The 21,438-nt window shown below is 40.1% G+C and overlaps 1 protein-coding gene across 7 annotated transcripts in view; it reads right to left on the bottom strand.

The window, feature by feature from the left end:
- TENM3 (teneurin transmembrane protein 3) overlaps nucleotides 1-21,438 on the bottom strand; it is a 589,152-nt gene that overhangs the window by 60,016 nt on the left and 507,698 nt on the right. For all 7 annotated transcript variants that reach the window (XM_087856505.1, XM_087856504.1, XM_045785848.2 and 4 more), the window contains 4 exons: nucleotides 15,976-16,122; nucleotides 2,532-2,748; nucleotides 1,398-1,517; nucleotides 560-821 (listed from right to left, as the gene is read on the bottom strand). In XM_087856505.1, the coding sequence (XP_087712631.1) occupies nucleotides 560-821; nucleotides 1,398-1,517; nucleotides 2,532-2,748; nucleotides 15,976-16,122 (746 nt within the window). The remainder of the gene's footprint in view (nucleotides 1-559; nucleotides 822-1,397; nucleotides 1,518-2,531; nucleotides 2,749-15,975; nucleotides 16,123-21,438) is intronic.

Here is a 21,438-nt window from a genome sequence, read left to right as displayed (position 1 = left end):
AAATTATTAGAACTTAAGACATAATACCAAGTTTCTCAGATAAAACTATCTTGAGAAACTTAATGAACATTTGTTGCAAAAATCATCTTTTCTGAACATTTTTTTACTTCTAATTAGAATTAAACAGTAAGCCATTGAGAGTAATGACCACATATAATAGCACTTGATACCACATCAGTCAGGAGGTCGGGAGCATATAGGTATCAAAACCTTTTTCCAGTGAATGAGTGCATGAATAAAGATGTTATTAGCTGTTGAGTGTAAACTGTTTGTCCATTTGGCTACAACTAATAAATATATAGAGATATAGGGTAGCCTGAACAAAAAAGTATTTTGAATAGATCTTTAAGAAATAACTAGATAACCTACCACAGTATTTTACCTCTACTTGCACATGCACGCACGCACACACACACACATGCACCCCACATTCTATGTTTCAGACTATAGAATTACTTAGGGTAGTGCTGGAATTCTGCAATCCTTTTTTAAGATTCTTTGGAAACCACATGATCTGAAAATAGTTTCCTTAAAAGTACTACCTGCTAGAACATTCTACCTGTGTTTCGGGAATAATGGGGCTGTCTTCAGGAGAAGATCTGAAAAAAGTAGATAAAGGAGAAGACACGATGATGGGATTTGGTCTCACAAATCCACTCAGATCACAGCTGGGAATGTCATTCTCTTCCTTCTTCATGACGAGGGTATCCATCACATAAAAGACATTCCATGGAATCCACACGGTATGATACTGAGTGAGGAATGGGGAGCGTTCAAATACCAAAGTAAGAGAAGCCCCACCATTTGCCACCAAATCAAACCTAAGAAAAAACAAGATTACTTAGTGAATTATCTGGATCCCATACACCTTCCAACAACACTCGGCTCCTTCAATAAATATGCTTTACAAAGAAAACCAACTTTTCTCCCAACTTGTATATGATACAGTTTCAAATCTACAGGAATATTAAAGTCATTATTCAATGAGCACCCATATATGTTTTCCTTAGATTCAACAATTCATTAACATCTTCCAAAACTTGCTTTATCTCTCTACCCATCTACTCATTTTTTTCAGAACCATCTAAACTTAAGTTGTAGGTATTATGGAAGGTCATTCCTGAATAGGTCAACATGAATCTTCTAAAACAAAGAAAATTCTCCTATGAAACCACAACACTGTTACCATGTGTTGGCAAATGGAGCCAACTTTTAAGGAACTACATGAGCACGTGGCTTTAAGTCTCTGCCACACGCACTGTCACAGATTTCTGGAGCCTAAATTTGTTGCAGTTCTATATTAAAAGAGATAATAAAACATACTGGGAGACATAAGAATGTCTAGTTTTTATACTGAAAATATTCTAAACAGAGAGAGTGCAGTGGGACTAACTCACATTCCGTCCTGGCGGGTAATAGTATACCCATATTCTGGGTAATGGAAAAATGAGACATTTACTCCGATAAGTGGGGTTCCGTCAGCAGTTAGTACTTGGCCTCTGATGACGGATGCAAGGCTGTGGGAAAAGCAGAAGAATTAAAATGAACATTTGTCTTCTCAGGCCAACATTAGCATGATTTAGAGATAATTCAACCTAAGGATAAAATAACACGGCCACACACACTTGTGATTCACAAAAACCAGACCTGAAATAGTCCCAAGACAATGCCCCCTTTTAATTCAGGGCAATTCACATTCTCTAAATGCCTGGTGTTTACCCTGGGTTTTAATTTGTTGCAATCTGGTTTTGGAGAGTTATCAAGACCCGTAATTTAGAGAAGGATTTTTTAAAATTATAAACTGCGCTTTTTCATAAGTCATATATCTGGTGCTTACATGAAGAAAAGTATACCTTCCAATTAATTTCAAGGCAATCCGTAAATCTGCAGGGACCAGGAAGTACAAGATTTAAGGGGGCAATAAGGCACATTTGTGCAGCAACTTTTAATCAACCGCTGGGTCTAACTGCATTAATGCTGTTAAATTACTGCAGATCCAGGAGTTCTAGTGTAAATCATCTTCTTTTACTCAGTGAGACACAAGACACCTGCTTTCACTTACTGGTTTATTTTCAGGTCATTACTGTTCTGTAAAGCACCAAACAGCTTATGCAATCCCACTGCCATGCCGTTAGCAGTTCCATTACATTAATTCATAATTTATATTATTTAGCGAGCTCAGCTTTAAAAAAAAAAAAAGCTCACTTCTGTTTTGCCTTTTGGGGTCTTTTCACTGCTTCTTTTGAAACATTTCCAACTGTGCTAACAAAATCAACTAGTTAAATGAAGATTTATTGACTCCTTAATGGAATGTCCTGTTATGGCTCAGGTACTGAACTTGACAAAGCGCGTGAACTGTGTCAAAAATGCTTGAAATGTGAAGTTTGGTGAGGAATTTGCCGAAGGAGGAAAAACTGCATTATGAAGGAAAAGCACTTTCCTAAAATTCACTGTCATCAGCATTTCATATAAAGTGCATGGAACTATTGACAACACCACTACAAATCTATGTAAGAAGAAAATGCACTAACCTCTTATTGAAAGGACTTTCTCCGGGTATGACATGGGTGCTATCAGACCCTATAAGAAAACTGATTCTATCATAGAAAGATTTGGCAGCTTGCTGCGAGGGGGACTGTAGGCTTTGGCTGATGACGTCCTGAGGATCAGGCAGTCCGCGGCAGTAGGGTTGGTTTTGGCAGGAACTCTGTAAACAGCAATCAGGATCCATACAGTCAACGAGCCCATCTGCAGAGATAAGTGTAAGCCAGTGAGAGGAGTCCTCTCGTTACGCGGTGATGTGCACTGTGTTTTGTTCGTTGGTTTGTTTTCTTTCAGATCCAGTGAATCTCCCCTCATTGTAGAGTAATTTCTACGAGGCACACTTTTTGCAAACAGATAAAATATTAATACAAGACTTGCAGCCTCTTTCACGTGGAGTAAATGTTTGGGTTGGAGATAGCTGATTCTGAGTAAGAATTTAAAAAATTACTGCTTAGGACAATCTAGTAGGAGTAGGAAGGACTACAGATTTGTTTTAAGTATAATTACTGAAGCCTTCTCTGTTTTAGAGAAAATGCACTAGGAGTTAACATAGTGTGCACGATGGGTCAGTGGTTCGGGACCTACGTAGGGAGTTCTAAAATTTGGGGAAGGGTCAGAAAATGAAAGTCCGTGAAGTGAAGCAAGTACAAATCAACATATAATGGATGAGATGAGCCAACCACCTTTCAAGGAAATAGCTTTCCCAAGGAAGGTAAAGTGTATTCCAAATAAAATTAAGGCATCTCTTAAATGTTAAACAGGATCCTGAGCCCCTTCTATGCCTCCGCTAAAATGGAGGTATTACTTTAAAATGTGACAAATGTAAGTGAGCCGTAATATTGGAAATGATAAGAAGCCTGCCATAAAAAAGTTGACCTACAGCGCTGGTAATGTGAAACGTGTAATGGATAGAATTTGCTAGTGCCTTTTCCAGGAACATCAAAAGGAAATCACATTCCATGGCCCATGTAAGTATTTTGTTTGAAACATATAAACCAACTCATTAGTGGATAAGAGAGTCAGGTTATGATGATTTGGTGACATTATCCCTTAAGATCATTCTTTCACTCACCAGCTGACACATGAATTTTGGTCTGCTTGGCAATGACATTTCTCGGTGTAGATTAATAAAAACATCAGTTTCTGAAGACTCGAAATCATTCTTGGGAGATCGGACAAATGTTTTTCAAATCTTCAAACCCAAGTCTCAAGTCTTAGTGTGACCCTATTATGGCAAACTCAGTTGAAAATATCTAGTTGACCTACATATTTTATTTACACGAGGGCTTTTTATTTTTTTTATTTTTTTTTTTTAAAGATTTTATTTATTTATTCGACAGAGGGAGAGACAGCCAGCGAGAGAGGGAACACAAGCAGGGGGAGTGGGAGAGGAAGAAGCAGGCTCATAGCGGAGGAGCCTGATGTGGGGCTGGATCCCACAACGCCGGGATCAAGCCCTGAGCCGAAGGCAGACGCTTAACCGCTGTGCCACCCAGGTGCCCCACACGAGGGCTTTTTAAATAACTTTTATTTGAAAAAAAAACCACTACCCGTTTGTTTTGGCTTTAGGCCACTCTTATTAATAGAATATAAGTTTGCCCCTTCATTATCTGACAGCAAACCAAGATGCAAGAAAATAGACTAAATTGAGTTACGTTGGCCAGTCTAAAAGTAGGTCAACAACAACACAGGCAAGGTCAGAAACAAGAGATGAGGGGTCCTGGATCAATGTCCTTAAGTCACTTTGCCCACCTGAAGCAGAATGTGGCGAACACTTGTGAGTTCTCCCAATGCTCATTTCCTCTTCTTTGGGCAACAGCTCTACACATTCATTTACATATCCATCTGTCCCACCGCTCATCTGTGTGCATTTCCCCTTTCATGTTTGGTTCAGAAGTGTCCATTTGACCTAACTTGTCTAACTGGAGTGAATTTCAGGAACTGTCTGCAGAGATCCACCCTCGCCCTTCCCCCGAGGCTTGGAGCTGTAAGGCTGTGAGGTTGGGGTCGCTGCTTCAATCCAGCTGCTACTATAGGAGAACCTTTCTGGCAATGCAGCCATTCAAGAACCAGAGCCAAGAGCTGGACAGAAAAACAACAGGTCATCCTGGCATCTTTAGGGTTTTTGCAGCAAGATATACCTGAGCTCTTGGGCTTTTCAGCTGCAGAAGCCAAGCTATTCTCTTCTTCCTTACGTCTGTTTGGGTTAGATTTTCTGTCACTTAAAAGTGAAAGAGACTTCGTTTATCTAGAGACAGCAACTAAAAATCCCTTTACTATTTCCCTTGTAGATGAAAAACAAGCTTAATACATGAATACTCGAATTAAATTTATGGTGTTGGACTCCTTTTACATTAGTATTTTAAATTTTTTATTACCACGTGAGTCAGAATTTCTGACAGGCAGACCTTCTTATATATTTTTTCCTTATCATAGTTACATTTTTATGTAGATGTCTGTTATATTTTTTAAAAAATGTGTTAATTATTTGTAGTTTCATTCCTTTGATAAAAATTTTAAATCATGTTTTAAGCAAGTCAAATGAAACTGAGTTTTGAAACTTTATATAAATATATCAAAATACGACTTTCTTAGGCAAAAGGACATGAAGATGAAAAATGTCTAAATATTTCTCTGTATTTCTGGAAGAAAGATAAAACTACACTATAGGCTTACTTTCCACGAAGCTATAATAATGCAATACCTGTATATATTTTTTCTCTCTCTCTCTCAAAGAAATAGAAGCAGTTATTAAGACTCAGATTTTTAAAGTAGTAGACTATTGAACTATTGCTCCAATATCATTTCTGGCTTCAAAAGAAACCAGTTAAAAAATAAAACTCCTTCAGTAACAATCCATGATTATCTATTGAGACTATAAGGAATCTTCAATTACGTGTTTTATGATATATTTAAGAGTTCTTACTCCATGACTTTTGAATGGGTGTGCATATGCTTGGGAGAATCATTTACCACAAATATTTTATGTTCTTGCAGGTTTTTCCCTTACATTCATTCTTTCACCTAAATAGAAACTACTCACTAGAGGAAGTACTTCCAGTGATTGTAGATTATCTCCATTAATCTTACAAATTAAAGGTTAAATGCCCTCGTCCCCTCCCCCCGCACACTACAACTACAGTATCTTCCTCTAGGCAATTGTGGTAGAGTTGCCAGGGAGGAATGCTCAAATTTAGTCGTTCATCTTTGTTAGTTTATAAAAAGCAAATGTACATCTGGCATGTAGTCTGCAGGTCATAAAACTGCACGAGACTGACACCTTCTGAACTAATCCGTTGGAAATGCATTTTTACAAGCCTCTCTGCTAACATCAATCAGAGAAAGAATCTCATTTTCAACAGCCACGAAGCAGGGACATACAGTTTGTTATTTGTCTGTGGAGTTTATCAGTAACTTGCCCAAGCAAGTGACGGATGGTTATGAATCTGGCTCCCTATAACTTGAGAAAACATTTTTCATTCTGCATACTTACATAGCCAGGGCTATCTAGAACAACGAAGTGGATTACCCACTTGCCCAAATGTCCACGGTAGTAAAATTGTCTTTGTGGAATAGCTTCTCGAAATCATCGAGATTCCTTTTAGTACCAGGAATATTGGGTTGGTTTAAATTTTTATTGGTGTAGACTTCATATCTAATGGAATTAATCATAAAAAAAGCTAAAAAAATCAGAAATGCTCAAAACCCACTGAATAACAACTTCAACGATCAGTTAAGACCCTTTCTTTCTTTGCAATATAAGTGGTACATTGATGTAAAGCAGATAATTTAGTTTATGCTTCTGTCCACTCAATCCTGAACATTATTTCTCTAATTATCATTTTATTATTTTTATTTTTTTAAATTTTTATTTATTTATTTATTTGAGAGAGAGAGGGAACAAGCAGGGGGAGTGCCAGAGGGAGAAGCAGGTTCCCCACCGAGCAGGGAGCCCGATTTGGGGCTCAATCCCAGGACCCCAGGATCATGACCTGAGCCAAAGGCAGATGCCCAACGAACTGAACACCCAGGCACCCATAGTTACCATTTTAAAACATGTTCTCATCTTACCTTAGGCTTTCGTTGGACCGTAATAGCGGTTGGCAAACTTACTTTGCAAGGGGCCAGACAGTAAATAATTCAGGCTTCGTAGGCCACTGCAGTCTCTGTTGCAACTGTTCAACCCTACGTTTACAGAGCTAAAGCAGCCGTAGACATTACGGAAATGAATGGGTGTGTTCCAATAAAACTTTATTGACAAAAACAGCCTTTGGCCCAGAAGTCATAGCTTGCCAGCCTCTGATCCTGCTTGTTTTTACCCTGCCCTATTTCCTTGTATTCTTCAAATCATTCTTGACATTGTTTCTGGCAAATTTAGACAATGCATATTTGCCAGATTATTACAACTTCTGACTCCAGGTCTTTTCCTAGGTTACTCCTCTGCTGGCCTTGATCTGCTTGTCAAAGCTCACCTGCTTCTTTCAAGTAGCTGAGGATGCCTGAACCTGTTTTTCCAAACCTTGATTTACTGACTGGATAAAGTGTCATGAATTTTCTTTTTTTACTCAAAAGATAATTAATGTCCTTCCCCACAGTATTTGGAAGCCCCTTTCCCTCCTCCCAAGTTAGAGGTAGAGATAGAAATTCTGATGGAATAATTTATCTGTAGACTTCAGAATTTTCAAAGTGTATAGGTAAGACTTCCATTACTTTTTAGAGTCACCATTCTGTGATGTGCATGAAATTCATTTATGACTGAATTGGAATCATGTTTGGGTTTCTGACTATTCTTGTTTTTTTGTGTGCATATCTCTTTGCAGGTTTCGTCTCTATGTTCACATATGTCTCCAGGCTGATCATTCTCCTGCACTTCAAATCCACAAACTGCCTTCTAGATATTTCCATCTGGATATTACACAGGCATCAAAAACAGTGGGTTTAAAACATAGCACATCTAACCTTCTCTAAACATGCTCTTTTCTTCTGTATTTCCTATTTCAACGAATGGTTCCACCATCCACCCACCCAGTCTCTCAAAGTAGAAACCTGAGTGTCATCCTTGACTCCTCTTCTCTCTTTTTCTCTGCACCTAATCAATTACCACGTCCTTCTTTTCTCCACCCGAAATATCTCTTGAATCAGTCTCTTTCCATGTCACTGAAACAGCCCTTCGGACCACCATGGTCATCTCTGGAGGAGATCTCTACCACCGTCTGATTTCCGGGTTCCAGCCTCGTCCCAGCTGTTCATCCTCCACACTCCATCAGAGTCATCACTGCAGAAGTCAGATCGGATAACTTCACTTCTCTAGCGAAACTACGTCCTTTATTTGGCCTCTACTGCCTTCTGAGTAGTTAGAACTCCTTACTGTGGCTTTTAAAAGCTTTCATCATTATTGTTTCCTTTGCCTGGAGACCTCTGACCTGCTCTCTAGCCCCCTATTCCCCAGCCCCCCAGCCCCTCTCCCCATTCCTTCAGCCAGCAGCTCAGGCCATGGGTCAGGAAGCTCCTTGACAGCTGAGTTCACCACTGTACCCTCGCTATCTACTACACTTGTTGGCACCAAATCAGCATACAATGTATCTGCTGGAGGCATGGAGGAATGGATTGTTTCTAGAGAGAATTAGATCGAAGCACATCACAATGATGTCTTGCAGGTGCAGCAGAGACACCCTCTTGGTTTTCTTTTCTTACCCTTCTCCCACCCTTCGTACTATGCTCACCCTTGAGTTCTGGTTTCTTTTTTACCCCAATGGTTATTTTAAAATGTTCTTGATTAATTGGAATTAACCAATCCACACAATTATAAAAAAGCATTAGAAGACATGATATGAAACACTATGTATAATCTTACAAAGGGAAAGGGTCCTGTGCATTGTTGAAGACACACAACTCAGAATTTGTGAAAAGATACGCCTCATCCCAATCTACCTCATGTCAATGAGAACTGCTGCGTGATGACCGACAGCACCAGCAAAGTTAAAAGAGAAGTGAAAACCTGGGATACAATACCCGCAACACGCCTAACAGAGAATTGCCAAGCAGCATATACAAAGAAGTCCTAAAAATTAAAAGGGAAAAGTCAAGCCACTAATAGGGAAAAAATAGGCAAGAGAAATAAATAAGCACTTATCAAAAGAAGAAATACAATGGCCAAGAAGCATGGATAAGGATCACCAATTGAACCAATAATTAGAGAAATACAAATTAAAGCAATAAAAATGGAATCATTTTCACCTGTCAGACAACATTCCTACTTTTCACTTGTTGGACAGTTTTGTTTGTGTACGATGATTATGTACACACTATAGATATGGAGAAAAGAAGCCCTCTCGTACCGATGAAGTGCATGGGGGCGAAACCTACCTGTAAGGCGATGTGACTATGAAAATTAAAAATTTAAATACCCCTCGACCTAGGAATTTCACTTCTTGAAATCTGTCCAAAAGAAATACTTGTATATTCACACAAGGATTTATATGAAGATACACACACACACACGCAGACACAGAGATTCACTACAGATTTGTCTTTATGCTAAGAGCAAAAAAAGAACAAAAGAAACAACTAGGTTATTATAATTATCATTATTAATGTAGTAGTGGTAAAATTAATCACTATATCTGGGTTTCTATTATAAAGAATGAGGCAGACCTCTGTTTACTGGCTTGAAAAAAATCTCTAAAAAGATAGGAAACAACAAGTGTTGGAGAGGATGTGGAGAAAGGGGAACCCTCTTACACTGTTGGTGGGAATGCAAGTTGGTACAGCCAGTCTGGAACCAGTATGGAGATTCCTCAAGACCTTAAAAATAGAGCTACCCTACGACCCAGCAATTGCACTACTAGGTATTTACCCCTACGATACAGATGCAGTGATCTGAAGGGGCACATGCACCCCAGTGTTCATAGCAGCATTGTCCACAAGAGCCAAACTGTGGAAAGAGCCGAGATGCCTTCAACAGATGAATGGATAAAGAAGATGTGGTCCATATATACAATGGAATATTACTCAGCCATCAGAAAGGATGAATACCCACCATTTGCACTGACATGGATGGAACTGGAGGGGAATATGCTAAATGAAAGAAGTCAAGCAGAGAAAGACAATTATCATATGGTTTCACTCATATGTGGAACATAAGGAATAGCACAGAGGACCACAGGGGAAGGGAGGGAAAACTGAAGGGGGAGAAATCAGGGAGGGAGACGAACCATGAGAGACTCTGGACTCTTGGAACCAAACTGAGGGTTTCGGGGCGGGGGGGATGACCTGGCCAGGTGATGGGTGTTAAGGTGTGGTGATGAGCACTGAGTGTTATACGCAACTAATGAATCGTTGAACACTACATCAAAAACTAATGATGTACTATATGCTGGCTAATTGACCATAATAATAATAATAATAAAAGATTCTTTGGCAGAATCAAATTTAGAACAGCACCTATCCTATTTCACTTTAAAAACATAAACGTGCCTCTAAATCCACTGAAGGAGGGGCAGAAGAACGCACAGCCAGCTGCTGACAGCAGTTAAGTCTTTGAGAGCGCTAAAGCACTCCCCGTACACTGCGGCTACCACGACCAACTCTCGCCATTAACACAGAGGCTCTTAAGGTGGAGACATGTGGATCAAGCAGACCTGTTTCTGAGGACGTTCCGTGTCCTGCCCATTTCTATATTTTGAAACCTGAAGTAGCAGCTCCTCGTACTGGCTGTAAATTATAGGGAGGACTTTGAGGTCCAGCCTGTGTGGCTCGATTTTTGTCTCCCAAGTATAGTGATAAAATGCCGTGTTCCTTGTGTGCTGGGGTGCTCTGCGTCGGAGGGTACAAGCTGGACTTCTCGCTCCTCCAATGCAACTGACACTGCTCTAAAAATTCTGTGCAGAGCAAAAGGGTTCACACAAACCCGAGTCTCTCCCCTAAAGCAGGAGCCAGCAGAGTCTTTCAAACTCGTAGTAATTTTTCCCCCAGATCATGATCTACCAGGAAAATGTATTTTAATGCTCTGAGACTCTGAGGGCCACTCCTGTGTTCTGACACCTGGAATCTTTCCTCCGGAAGTACTTATGATCTCCTGTAATCCTTTTTTTCTCTTTTCCTTCTTCCCTCCTTCCTTCCTAACTTCCTTCTTTTCTCCCTTCCTTCCTTTTGCTTCCTCTTCCTCTTCTCCTTCTTTTCTTAAAGACATCCCCCCCTCTTTCTTCCCAATTCTGGTACTATTTTATTTATTTAAATTTTATTTTAATATGTGTTTGGAGAACACAGTAGTCCCATCTTTCTGCTAGAACTTTTTAAGGAATCTATTTTCAAACATTTCCTTATTTTCATCTGGTAATCTCCAAACTTAGATGGCCCTGCCCACTCGCCATACTCATTCTGCTGCTTACATTAACATTTCATTCATTTTTCCACTTCTGGGTTTTATTGCTAGCGCACTCCCACATTTTCTCGCAGTCTGAACCTTCTGTCTGTGTTCTCTCTTCCTCTCTCTCCTGTTTTTATCTTTCTAATTTCTGAATAACCTCAATTGCATTGTGCTTTCCTCTCCATTGTCATCAGCCTCCACTTAAAAAAAAAAAAAGCCTCTTCTAGGTCCACCTTCCTGACATATCCCCACAAACTAATACTTCTGAAGGACAAAAAAACCCTCCCAAACCCACAACTAACTAATTACAAGTAAGATGTGTCACTCCTGGCACTGTATTTTGGCATGTGCCTATTCTTGCATAAAGGCTAGTATTTTTCTGTCCTCAACCACCCAATCTCTAAGAGACGGCTGGAGTCCCATGCCTTAGGAACCCACAGGGGAGCCATCCACTGGAGGACCAGACAGGGAAGCAAGATGTCAAAAGGAACCCTGTCTAGACAGATGGGAACATGGTAACGATGATAACATGTTTTGGAGAAACAATCTTGTTTATTTATTTAAAACAATTTTTTTTAAGTAGACTCCACGCCCAGTGTAGAGCCCAGTGCGGGGCTTGAACTCACGACCCCTAGATCAAGATCTGAACTGAGATCAAGTCGGATGCTCAACCGACTGAGCCACCCCGGGGCCCCAAGAAACTGTCTTGTTCATAAGTATCTGGAGTTGCTGTAAAGGTAGAATTGCCTCTGGCAAGCTTTTGCATTTTGATGCTTGCATAAGGGGAGCTATTTAAAATCAAGAAACCCTCTACTGAATGAGATTCTCAGCGGGTATGCTTGGTAAAAACAATGATGCTTGGAAAAGTATGTAGAGAGAACTGGAGAGCGCTTTGCCAACCTGGGGCGTGGAAAGCGCACCGAGGCTCGGCACTGCTCTTCTTGTTCTCATGTGAGAAGGCTATCATTTGGGGGGAAAGGAGGAGATAAAGAATAGAAGAATTCGTCCTGGGAGTAACAGAAGACTACGAGCTATACGAACTAGTTACTGGAGTATATTCCCTGGTGCTACTAAAACGAAATGCTATGAACGGCTGTTAGTATTCCTGTAGTAGAGTCTGATTTTCTGCCTATCCAGCATCCACACTCCTTTCTTCTGGTGATAGAATGTCAGTTTTTCTTCGGGCAAGGGACATAACTCAGGCCGATGAAGGTCCGCCTCAGACCTAGGCTTCCTGTAACCATTGAGAAAGGCTGTTATTCTCCTTGTACGGGGGTACTTACGCTGTGCGATGTAAAGCCAGAGCTGCTGGGGGTCATTCTGAGGAAGAGACAAAGAATGGTGCCAACGTGGGATAAGGCAGAGTTGACAAATGAATTAACCCAGATTTCTGTTACCATTGTTCAAACACCTAGGTGCAGCTATCTCTGAATTTTTCAGTTATGTAAGCTAATAAATGTTTCTTTTTTCTAAAGCTTAATACCGTTTGAGTGGAATTTCTATCACGTGGCACCAGAGAGTCTCTCCTGGTGAGAATAGCAAACACGAGGGCTAGCCTTGTGGAGGGGAGCTGAAGCGTGAGGCAGAGCGTGCTGAGACAGACGGGGCCACTTCCAGAAGCTGACTGGGGGGACACTGAGTAGCTACAGAACGGGGCAGCACACAGGCTCACGGTCTGACACCCCAGGCTTGGTCACACTGCACTTACTGGTGACCGGTTCCCAGCTCTTCACCCGCCTGCTCTCTGGTCTCTGCAACTTCATCACCAGAGTGAGTTCTGGGATATGAACGGGAAATGGCTCAGCCCAGAGGGAGGCTGACTTCGTAGGTGCAGAAAGAGTTGAAGAAGAAACATGTATAAGCCAGGGCTAGGCAGGCACTGCTGATGTTCGCCCTGAAAGCTTTCTCAACCAGGGCAGGATATGGTGAGGTCGCTCCCAAGTGTCTCCACGCTCTGCTGGGAGATGTTACACAATTACCTGGTCCAGCGACCGTTCAGTTCTCACTTCCACTGTGTGACTGAAAACTCTTCTATTCCGTTGCCTGCCTCTGTCCAGAGGATCTGCTCCGACAGCCTCTGACCCGGAGCCAGATTTGAGAAGCAGTCTGAGGAGGCCCCTAGTCGATTCCATACAGAGTGGGGATCTTTGTCAGAGCCTTTACCGGGGGTAAAAGACTGCCCTTAGTTCTGAAATGCTGGTGACCCTGAGTGCATGACAAGAGTTTATTTGAGCCTTAAAGAAACGAGGTCCACCTGAACAGGAGACTGACTTCTTATGACTGTTTAGATGTTGAGGGAGAGGCTACAGATGAATTTCCCCAATCCATTTTACTGGTAGTCTCTTCCTTCTGTGTCTCCTGAAGAATTCCCTCGTAAGACTGCCTTTTCTTACGCATTTTAGAGACAAAGGAGAAATGGGACTCGACGGGCAGAGAGGAACGCCTATTCAGTGGGGTTTAGATCTTGAGGGTCTGTAGTCTTAAGACAGTGGGGATGGGGCAAGCCAGATTTGGTAAAGAAAAGTACATTTTAGAGGGGAAGGAAGATACTTGGACTAAGGAAAAATAGAACTATTTCCCCAAATACGTTGTCCTTTCTAAAACTTTTTAATGTATTTTCTTCAGTTCTGGGAATAGTAAGCAACCTTCTTTGTTCTGTTCTTTTCTTTTTTTAAACAAAGATCATGTTGTACAACGTTGCTCAGACTGGACTAGTAGCTGTTTGTATGACACGCTGGTTGGGGCCAAATCAACCTTTTCATTTGTCCCTCCTCCTTAGTCACTTAACATGTTAAACTACTTAGCTACTTTCTGGCAAATTCGCCATCTGACAACAAACTGACTTTGAACAATGGGTCTATATCAGCATAAGTTAGCATACGTCAGGAAATTTCAGGTACAGGCCTTGTTTTAAACATTCTGCTCTACTGACCTCATATAGTGATGATGATAGCCTTAATGGCCAGATTATGTGCCTTGGGGATTTGGGGTTTGGTGTGGAAAATATTGTCTTTATTCACACAGTCCATGCTTAAGTTCAAAAAACCCTCTGGCTTAGGTTATAAAGCCGTACCTGGGTTATGATCTCAGGATGTAATAAAGCTGGCATTCAGATTCCTTCTCAGAAGATCAACAAAATTAGGTTAGCGACAGGAATACAAATTATATGAGATAAGTAAAGAATCCACAGGAGGTCTTCTACCGGCTCAGATTTCCCCTTGGAGAGGGAAGCCTAGAGATAGCATAGTTTCATGCTAATAAGAATAAACAAAGGGGGAACAGGCCAATTCACAGCTGATAAATTTTGAGGCAGGGGAAAAAACCTCCTTAGCTGATAACAGCACTAAAGAATTGATTAGCCCCTAAATTACTCTGCCATGTCTCTGCAGACCTGGCCCTGCAGTCTGCTTCCCTCTGAGAGAGTTTGTGTAACCTCCTCAATGTAATCTTCTTTTAGAAGACAAAATCTGGAATATACGATCAAGGAGGGAAAGAAGCGCTCCTTCCTCCCTAGGCAACAGAAACAATGGGACAGGGGCTTCTTGGGGAAAAGCAATGAGGAAAGCTGCCGTGTGGGCTGCGGTTGGAGAGAATTAATGCTGCCATTTCTACAAAGTGCACGGTTAAGGGGGGGTTGAGGCAACAAGGTACCACTGGGCAGGAAAAGCTTTGAGGGCTAAGGACCACCGTATCTATCAGGAGAAAAAGGAAAAGAAGCTTTGGCTCAAATTTGTGGCTCAGGTTTTTTGACAACCCAAGTTAAAAAAAAAAAAGGAAAACTGTATGTTTTGCTAGAAAATAAAGGGGAGAATGGTAGCGCGCGGTCTGGAAGACGAGACACAAGTAACATTTAGTTTGAGAATGATGGTAGGCACAGGCTAGTGCGCGCATGCGCGTCCGTGTGCGCGTGTAGTATGTGCGCATGTGTATGGGCGTGCGCGCGTGGTATGTGCGCATGTGCATTGGGGGAACGGAAGCGGGGAGACTGAGGGTTGGTTCTAGTCACTTTGCTTCCCAGAGAACAGTAGTTAAGTCCACTCTGTGTAGGAAAGAAAGACTGTTAATCTTCCATGACAACCTCCCATGCGTTTCAGCTAGCCAAGATGAAAGCGGAAGGAAAATGGAGTCCTAGCAGCTGCTACTTACGACACACTATGTGCCTGGCGGTGTACTAAGTACCTACATTCTCTCGCTTAGCCCTTTCAAAAACGCTTTTGTTCCTATGTCACAGACGAAGCAACTGTAAAGTCACATAGGTGCAAGGCAGAGTGAAGACCTGACTCCAAAGGCTGCACTCGTCACCAACACTAGACTGCTCCTGCGGACATTCCCGGAGAGCAGGTGGAACGAAGGAGGGGGTGGGGAAACACATTCTAATGCACAGAGCAAGTGGCCACAGAGGCCCAGGTAGGAACCGAATCCCATCTAAAAACTCAGTCCTAAAGGTATGCCAAAACTGAGCAGCTACCAGGGGCACCCATTTCATCACTGGAGAAGTAATCACCAGCTCTCACTCGTTATTCTCTGAAATGAAAATGCGCACAACAGGGGAAAGAATTACTCCTTAACCAAGGGCCTACACTGGGTGGAATATCAGTCTTTGAGCAGAATGTGAAGTTTAGGATAAACAGACACGGGGAGTACGGCTTCAAGGAGGCTGTTTTCTTTACTATTTCATTTTTTTCATCCGTGCCTTTCATCAGAAGAGCTTGGGAATTGCCCAGCGTCTTTTGGAACGTTTAGTTTTTAAAATATTGCTTTAGAGCTCCCAATTCACAGGGCCGTATATAACATGATGAGGAGACTCGTCATCTGGAGATTAGGAAAAGTGATGGAGAACAATGTACATTATACAGTAGCTTGGTTACCTTGCCTTTTCGCTGAATGATAATAATCTTGCATTTGTTTCAGGGAAAATAGGGAGCAAAATCACTCGATCAGCACTCATACATTTTTCAATCAACCGAATCTATGGGGATCCGATTTTTTTGGCACCAGATAAGTATGTAACTTATAAACCGGTGCTCTGGCACACGCTTGTTTCCGCGCTCAGCACTTCTTACCTCCTTCGTTGTCCTTGCTGTCTGCGCAGAGGGTCTCCATGGCTACATCACACCCTGCTCCTCTCCACCCTGGCTGGCAAACACAATGCCAGCCGTTTTGGTCCAGCGTACACCTTCCATTGCTGTTGCACAGCCCGGGACAACCCTCTGTCAAAGGAGACAAAGAAGGAAAACGCAAGTGATTTGAGTATTGAAAGTTTTCTGCACCTAAAATAAACAGATAAGGGACACTTAGTGGGAACAGGCCTTTGTAAACAGCACAAATACTGTAATTGCACATGGATAGAAACAGCAACAGTCTCTAAGGAATCTAATTCTTATCCAAGTGGCATCTTTGATTGGCCTGACCCTTGAGACACCACTTACCTGTGCAGGACAGAAATATATGCAACGATCCACTAGCTAGCCGCAGGCCAGACAAAATTAACTTAATTTTTTTTTCCTTTAGCAAAGCAACAAGGTTGATTGTATGGTGTGAAAAAGCATCTCGACAAGATAATTTCAGAATCCCTGATATAGATTTTTAATCTGTTGTAGACATCACCAGCCACTCATTGGGACATGCCTTCTTAAAGCACCTTGTTGCTTTAAAAAATTCCCTCTAAATTCGAAAGCATGAAAGTGGGTATGAGGATGTGAACGATGTTAAAAAGAGAACATTAATTTTATCTGGCCTCAGAGTTGCCGTACATTCATGTGAAATTACAGTGCATTAAATAACTGCACAAAGTATAGGCCAGTCTCGATGACTATACTTTATGCCAAGAGTACATTCCTTTTCACAGAATAAGCAAAGCCCAGGAAATAGTGAAGCAGCTTAGCATCTATTCTAACAAACATCAGGATTCAGGCTGCATACGGATGGGACAGGACCGACAGGATTTCCAACTAAATGTAATAGCTGTGCATATTTGATTACTTAGGACGGACAAAATGAAATACCATAAGGACCACAATAAAACATTGAGAGACTGAACAAAAACACGGTAGTGACGTGCTTCAAGACAGAGAGCGAAGAGTGATATTTGTGACAATCTCCCTAAGGCTTTTATGCTGTTACCTTTATATCCTATCTTGTCTGCTTTTATGGGCAAGGAGGGAAAATTTGGGAAACAATTAAAATAATTTAATATATCCAAAATCTATAATTGTTTCAGTCTAACATGACATTAAAAAAAAAAACAATTTTTGCCACGTCCTACTGATGATATCTGGCATGCGGCCAACATGATCTGTTTATGAGGATGGACACTTAGGTAGAGAGTTTGGTGTTCTTGTCTATGACTGTGATGTGACGCTGCAGACACGAGGATTCAGATGCTCTAAAATTGCGAGAATAATTAGCTATTAATCAGATCTCTTTGGACAGAATTATTTCTAATTTGACATAAAATACATATGAGCCAAAAATACTTGCTAGAGCAAATGGGGGTTTGTTATCTAGCTTCTTATAATTAGAATGCTACTCTTGCTTCGGTGACAAACTTTAACGGAACAATCTGTTTAAAGATGTTTGTTTTATGTCGTTTTAAAAGAATTATTCATATATTGGCTTCCCCTCCTCCACGGTGGAGCTCAAAACGAACATATCTCAAAGAGACGTTCTGTCTCTTAAGATGAGAGCTAAGAGAAAGAAGAATATCTTGACAGTCTTTTGTGGCAGGGGAAAATGAAATTATACTTATGGATACCATCAGGTCAGGATAAGGTTAATTTTGCTGCTTCTTTTCTCTCAATTACCATCTGTATCTATGGATTTTCAATACGTAAAAGGTAAGTTTTCCTTCCGGATGTATTTGTTTTGTTTTTTAACGAGAAAGAAAGCTTTAATTGCCCCACTGACAAAAACGTGCCACAGTTACTGCACGTACGCAAGAGTTATTCTAGGAAAGCCTGGATATTGCCATGAATATTTCCATATTCTAATGAAAAGCACAAACAAGGAATAGAAAATAGGTAATCTGAGGAGAAAGGGAGAGGGAATTTTCTCTTCTGAAAAAATATTTTCCACCTATTTCTACGAGAACTGAAGAGACGAGAATCTGCTGTTTTCTGCTGAGCAACGTTAATCGTTTCTGCTTTGCAGAATGCATAGTAATTTTGTCGTTTTTTCAGAAAATAAGAGAACGGAAATTACGATATCACATATATTTTGAAACATTTAGAAGAAGCCAAAGAGATTTCCATATAAGGATAAATGAGACTTCTCTCAACATATATTAACCAGAATCTTCTCTAGATTGACAATTTCTTATTCTTGTGATAAGAGACTGAGCATTTGTGATTCTTCAAGATAGAATTTAAAGCTCATTAACTGAATTGCCAACAATGAAGATCTTAAGGCAAGGAAAAAAAAACCAAAACAAAACCATAAACAAAAAACAGCAAATGTACTGTTATCTTCAGTTTTTGGTTCCAGTGAAAACTAATGCTTTTACATAGGAATGAAATCTGTGATAACCCAAAATTAGAAAAATGAGACACGGACATTGAAGTCTCACTACTTTAAATCCAAGGCATTTCACATAATGTAAGCCTGATTTATAATTTACAAAAATATGCATGAGAAACAGTCTATTTTCATACCTAGTACAGTCTGATACACGGTTATATATAGATATATATGTAGATATGTCAACAAAGAGCAAGTATACAGTACCTTTAACTATCTTATCCAAATAGTGAGCTTGAGAAATTAAAAAGGAAAAAAGAACAGACAGACATTTCAGAAGTGTCACATGGGACAAGGAAATTTTCAGAATTTACATGCAAATTGAGTAGCTGTAGCTGACATAAGACTCACATCACACGACAGAGATGCACTTCATTATCTTCTAAAACTGCAATATATTCACGTTTCAGTAAGTGCGGTCATGATTCCAGGAAATACTCAGCATTTTCAAGAGAAGTGTGCGGGTAAACACACACTACCTTCCACAGATTATCTGGAATGCACCCACCCTGATCCTTCTGAAGATTATACTTTAATAGCTAAATAGAACAAATGGAATCAATGTTTTTTTACTAAAGAAGTTGGGAAATTTACGATGATGAGAGTTACAAATAAACAAACCTTGTTTGAGGGGGTAGAAAGAATGCTAATTTTTAAAAGTTTGCTTTTAACGGAGTAGTTTTGTAAGGGTTGCACGGTTCAGGGCAAAAACGACAACACAGAGCCATGGAGGAACCATTTATGTGTATTCTGATGCTGTCTTTCTTCAACCTGAGCGATAAACCCACCAAAACCCTGCTGCCCTCTCCTTCTATCTTGAGCCACTTGTGTATTTGTGTATTATCAAACTTTAATGTCTAATAAATAAGCAAAAAAAGGAAAGTAATTGCGAATCTTTGAGCAAATGGAGCAAACTTAATATACTATGAAAAAGGCATGCGTAAATTCTGTAGAGAATGATGACCTAGTGGCCCTTGACGACCCATCGGATGGACAGTGACGTATCGCATATGTAGTCTATTATGAAATACAGACTCTTCTAAGACCCTGTTTCTTTTCAGGATTCGTCCCGGAACAGCTCTGTTTCTCACAAAAGCTCTGTAGGAACACTCAGGATTAAGACGGAGGTCTTTTACTGTACCTGTCCATTTAATCTTTCATGAGGTTACAATTGGGCTACACCTTTCCTCATGAACGGAGGCATAAATACCTCTCTCCCTTCGCTCAGCATAGAGACGTAATATATTCTTAATAAGCCTGAAATCTTCTTGCTTTGTCAAAACTCATACATCTTTAATGATCTAAAATTGCTTTTCAAAGATGCTTATGTTGATTATTTTTCATTACTGACACATGCAAGTGATAGCAGAACTCCTAACAGAATGATTTAAACTCCAACTTTCAGTCGAGCCACTCCGGTCTGGTAGTTCTGTCATGTGCATAAACAAAACCATAAATGCTTCTGACACATCTGTTCTGTGGATATAAAAGGATTCTTCACGTTGCCACAGGATTCCTTTAGAGGCTTTTGAATTGCATTTAAACCTAAGTGTTTATAACTAATTGACAATATATTGCAGGGGAAATTAAGGTGAAGAAGAAACACTGTTAGGTACGACTCTGAAATGATAACTTAATGAAAATGATTCTATTTTCATACGTTAAAAGAAAAATGTACTACTGTATAACGTGCCTATGATTTCTCAATGATCCCTTGCAGACATTATATAATCTGGTAGAGACTCATAATAGCTCAATCGATGATCTAAACATAAAGTGCCTTATTTAAAAATTCCGGTGTTTCTGACTCAGGGTAGTATTTTCGAAGGAATTCTTAGTTTATAGAAATTAATCACACTGATCCTAGTCGGAGAGTCTTTTGCTTTTACATTGGGTCCACTTCAGTTAACACAACCAAACTAAGGAATGCAATGAATTCTGATCTGGATTAGTAGTTTTAAAGGAGGAATGGATTATTTTAATCCAGGCAATCCTATTATCTTAGCAAACAGAATCACTTATGCAAAACAGTGGACTGATTATAGGTAAAGGTAGGTTTGTCATTGGGTCAAAAGAACAAACAAAAGTGGAGATGAAATTAGCAAACATATTTAAAATATACAGCAGGTCAACATTTATATAACACTTTAAGTATTAAAAACATTTAACACAAATGTTGCAAACAGTTAAAACCAACCATAAGAACAGGATCTGTACCGAGAAAGAGATACCAAGATTTGTCATTTGCATTTTATGTCATAGGGAGTAACTGGGAGGCTGTTACTTTCTCTCTCTCTCTTTTTTTTTTTGGAGGCTGAGAATTTCAAACCAAGACAGAAGGGGGTAAGAACCACCCCGTATATTTCGTCCTCAAAGATTAAAATTTCTGACAATACCACAAAAGCCTCGTTCTAAATAATAAAGATGCTAAAAGGAGATGTCAATATACGAGGTTCAAATAATTATTAAAAATAATAATTGTAACCATAAAAACATCATTATATAAGCCACTACAGGAAATTATCAGAAAAACGCAGGCATGTTGCAAGAAGCCATTAGGAACAATAATCGTAAAAATAATACAGTATATTTAAAAATTAATATGACAATGGCTGAAATGCACATTAAGCTGCAAAAAATTTTCTTTGAAAACTAATGAGTGTGCTCTGACGCTAAAACAAAGTCCTTCCTATTAGATCTACTCGCCAAAAGTTTTAAATTTGCTTTATAGAAGAAAACTCTCGTAAACATCAGTGCTAGACAAATAAAATGGGACCCCTTAAAAAACTATGCTCCAGTAAAATATATTCATAAAACACTTTCCCTGGAGTTTCAATTATTTATCTTTTAAAAAGACCCGCGTGGGACACAGGGGGTGAGTATTACTGTATTTCCTGTAGGATAGTGATTCTTAATCCTTCTGGGGTCTCACATCTCTGAGAAAAGTGGTAAGAGTTATGGACTGCCCCCTCCCACCCACAATGCACACATGCTCACAGACACAAAATGCT

This window comes from Ursus americanus, chromosome 27 (assembly GCF_024610735.1).
Source record: "Ursus americanus isolate L20-20 chromosome 27, mUrsAme1.1.p, whole genome shotgun sequence".
NCBI classification, from domain to species: Eukaryota; Metazoa; Chordata; class Mammalia; order Carnivora; family Ursidae; genus Ursus; species Ursus americanus.
The sequence above is the reverse complement of the archived record's forward strand: the minus strand, read 5'-3'. Positions and strand labels throughout refer to the sequence as shown.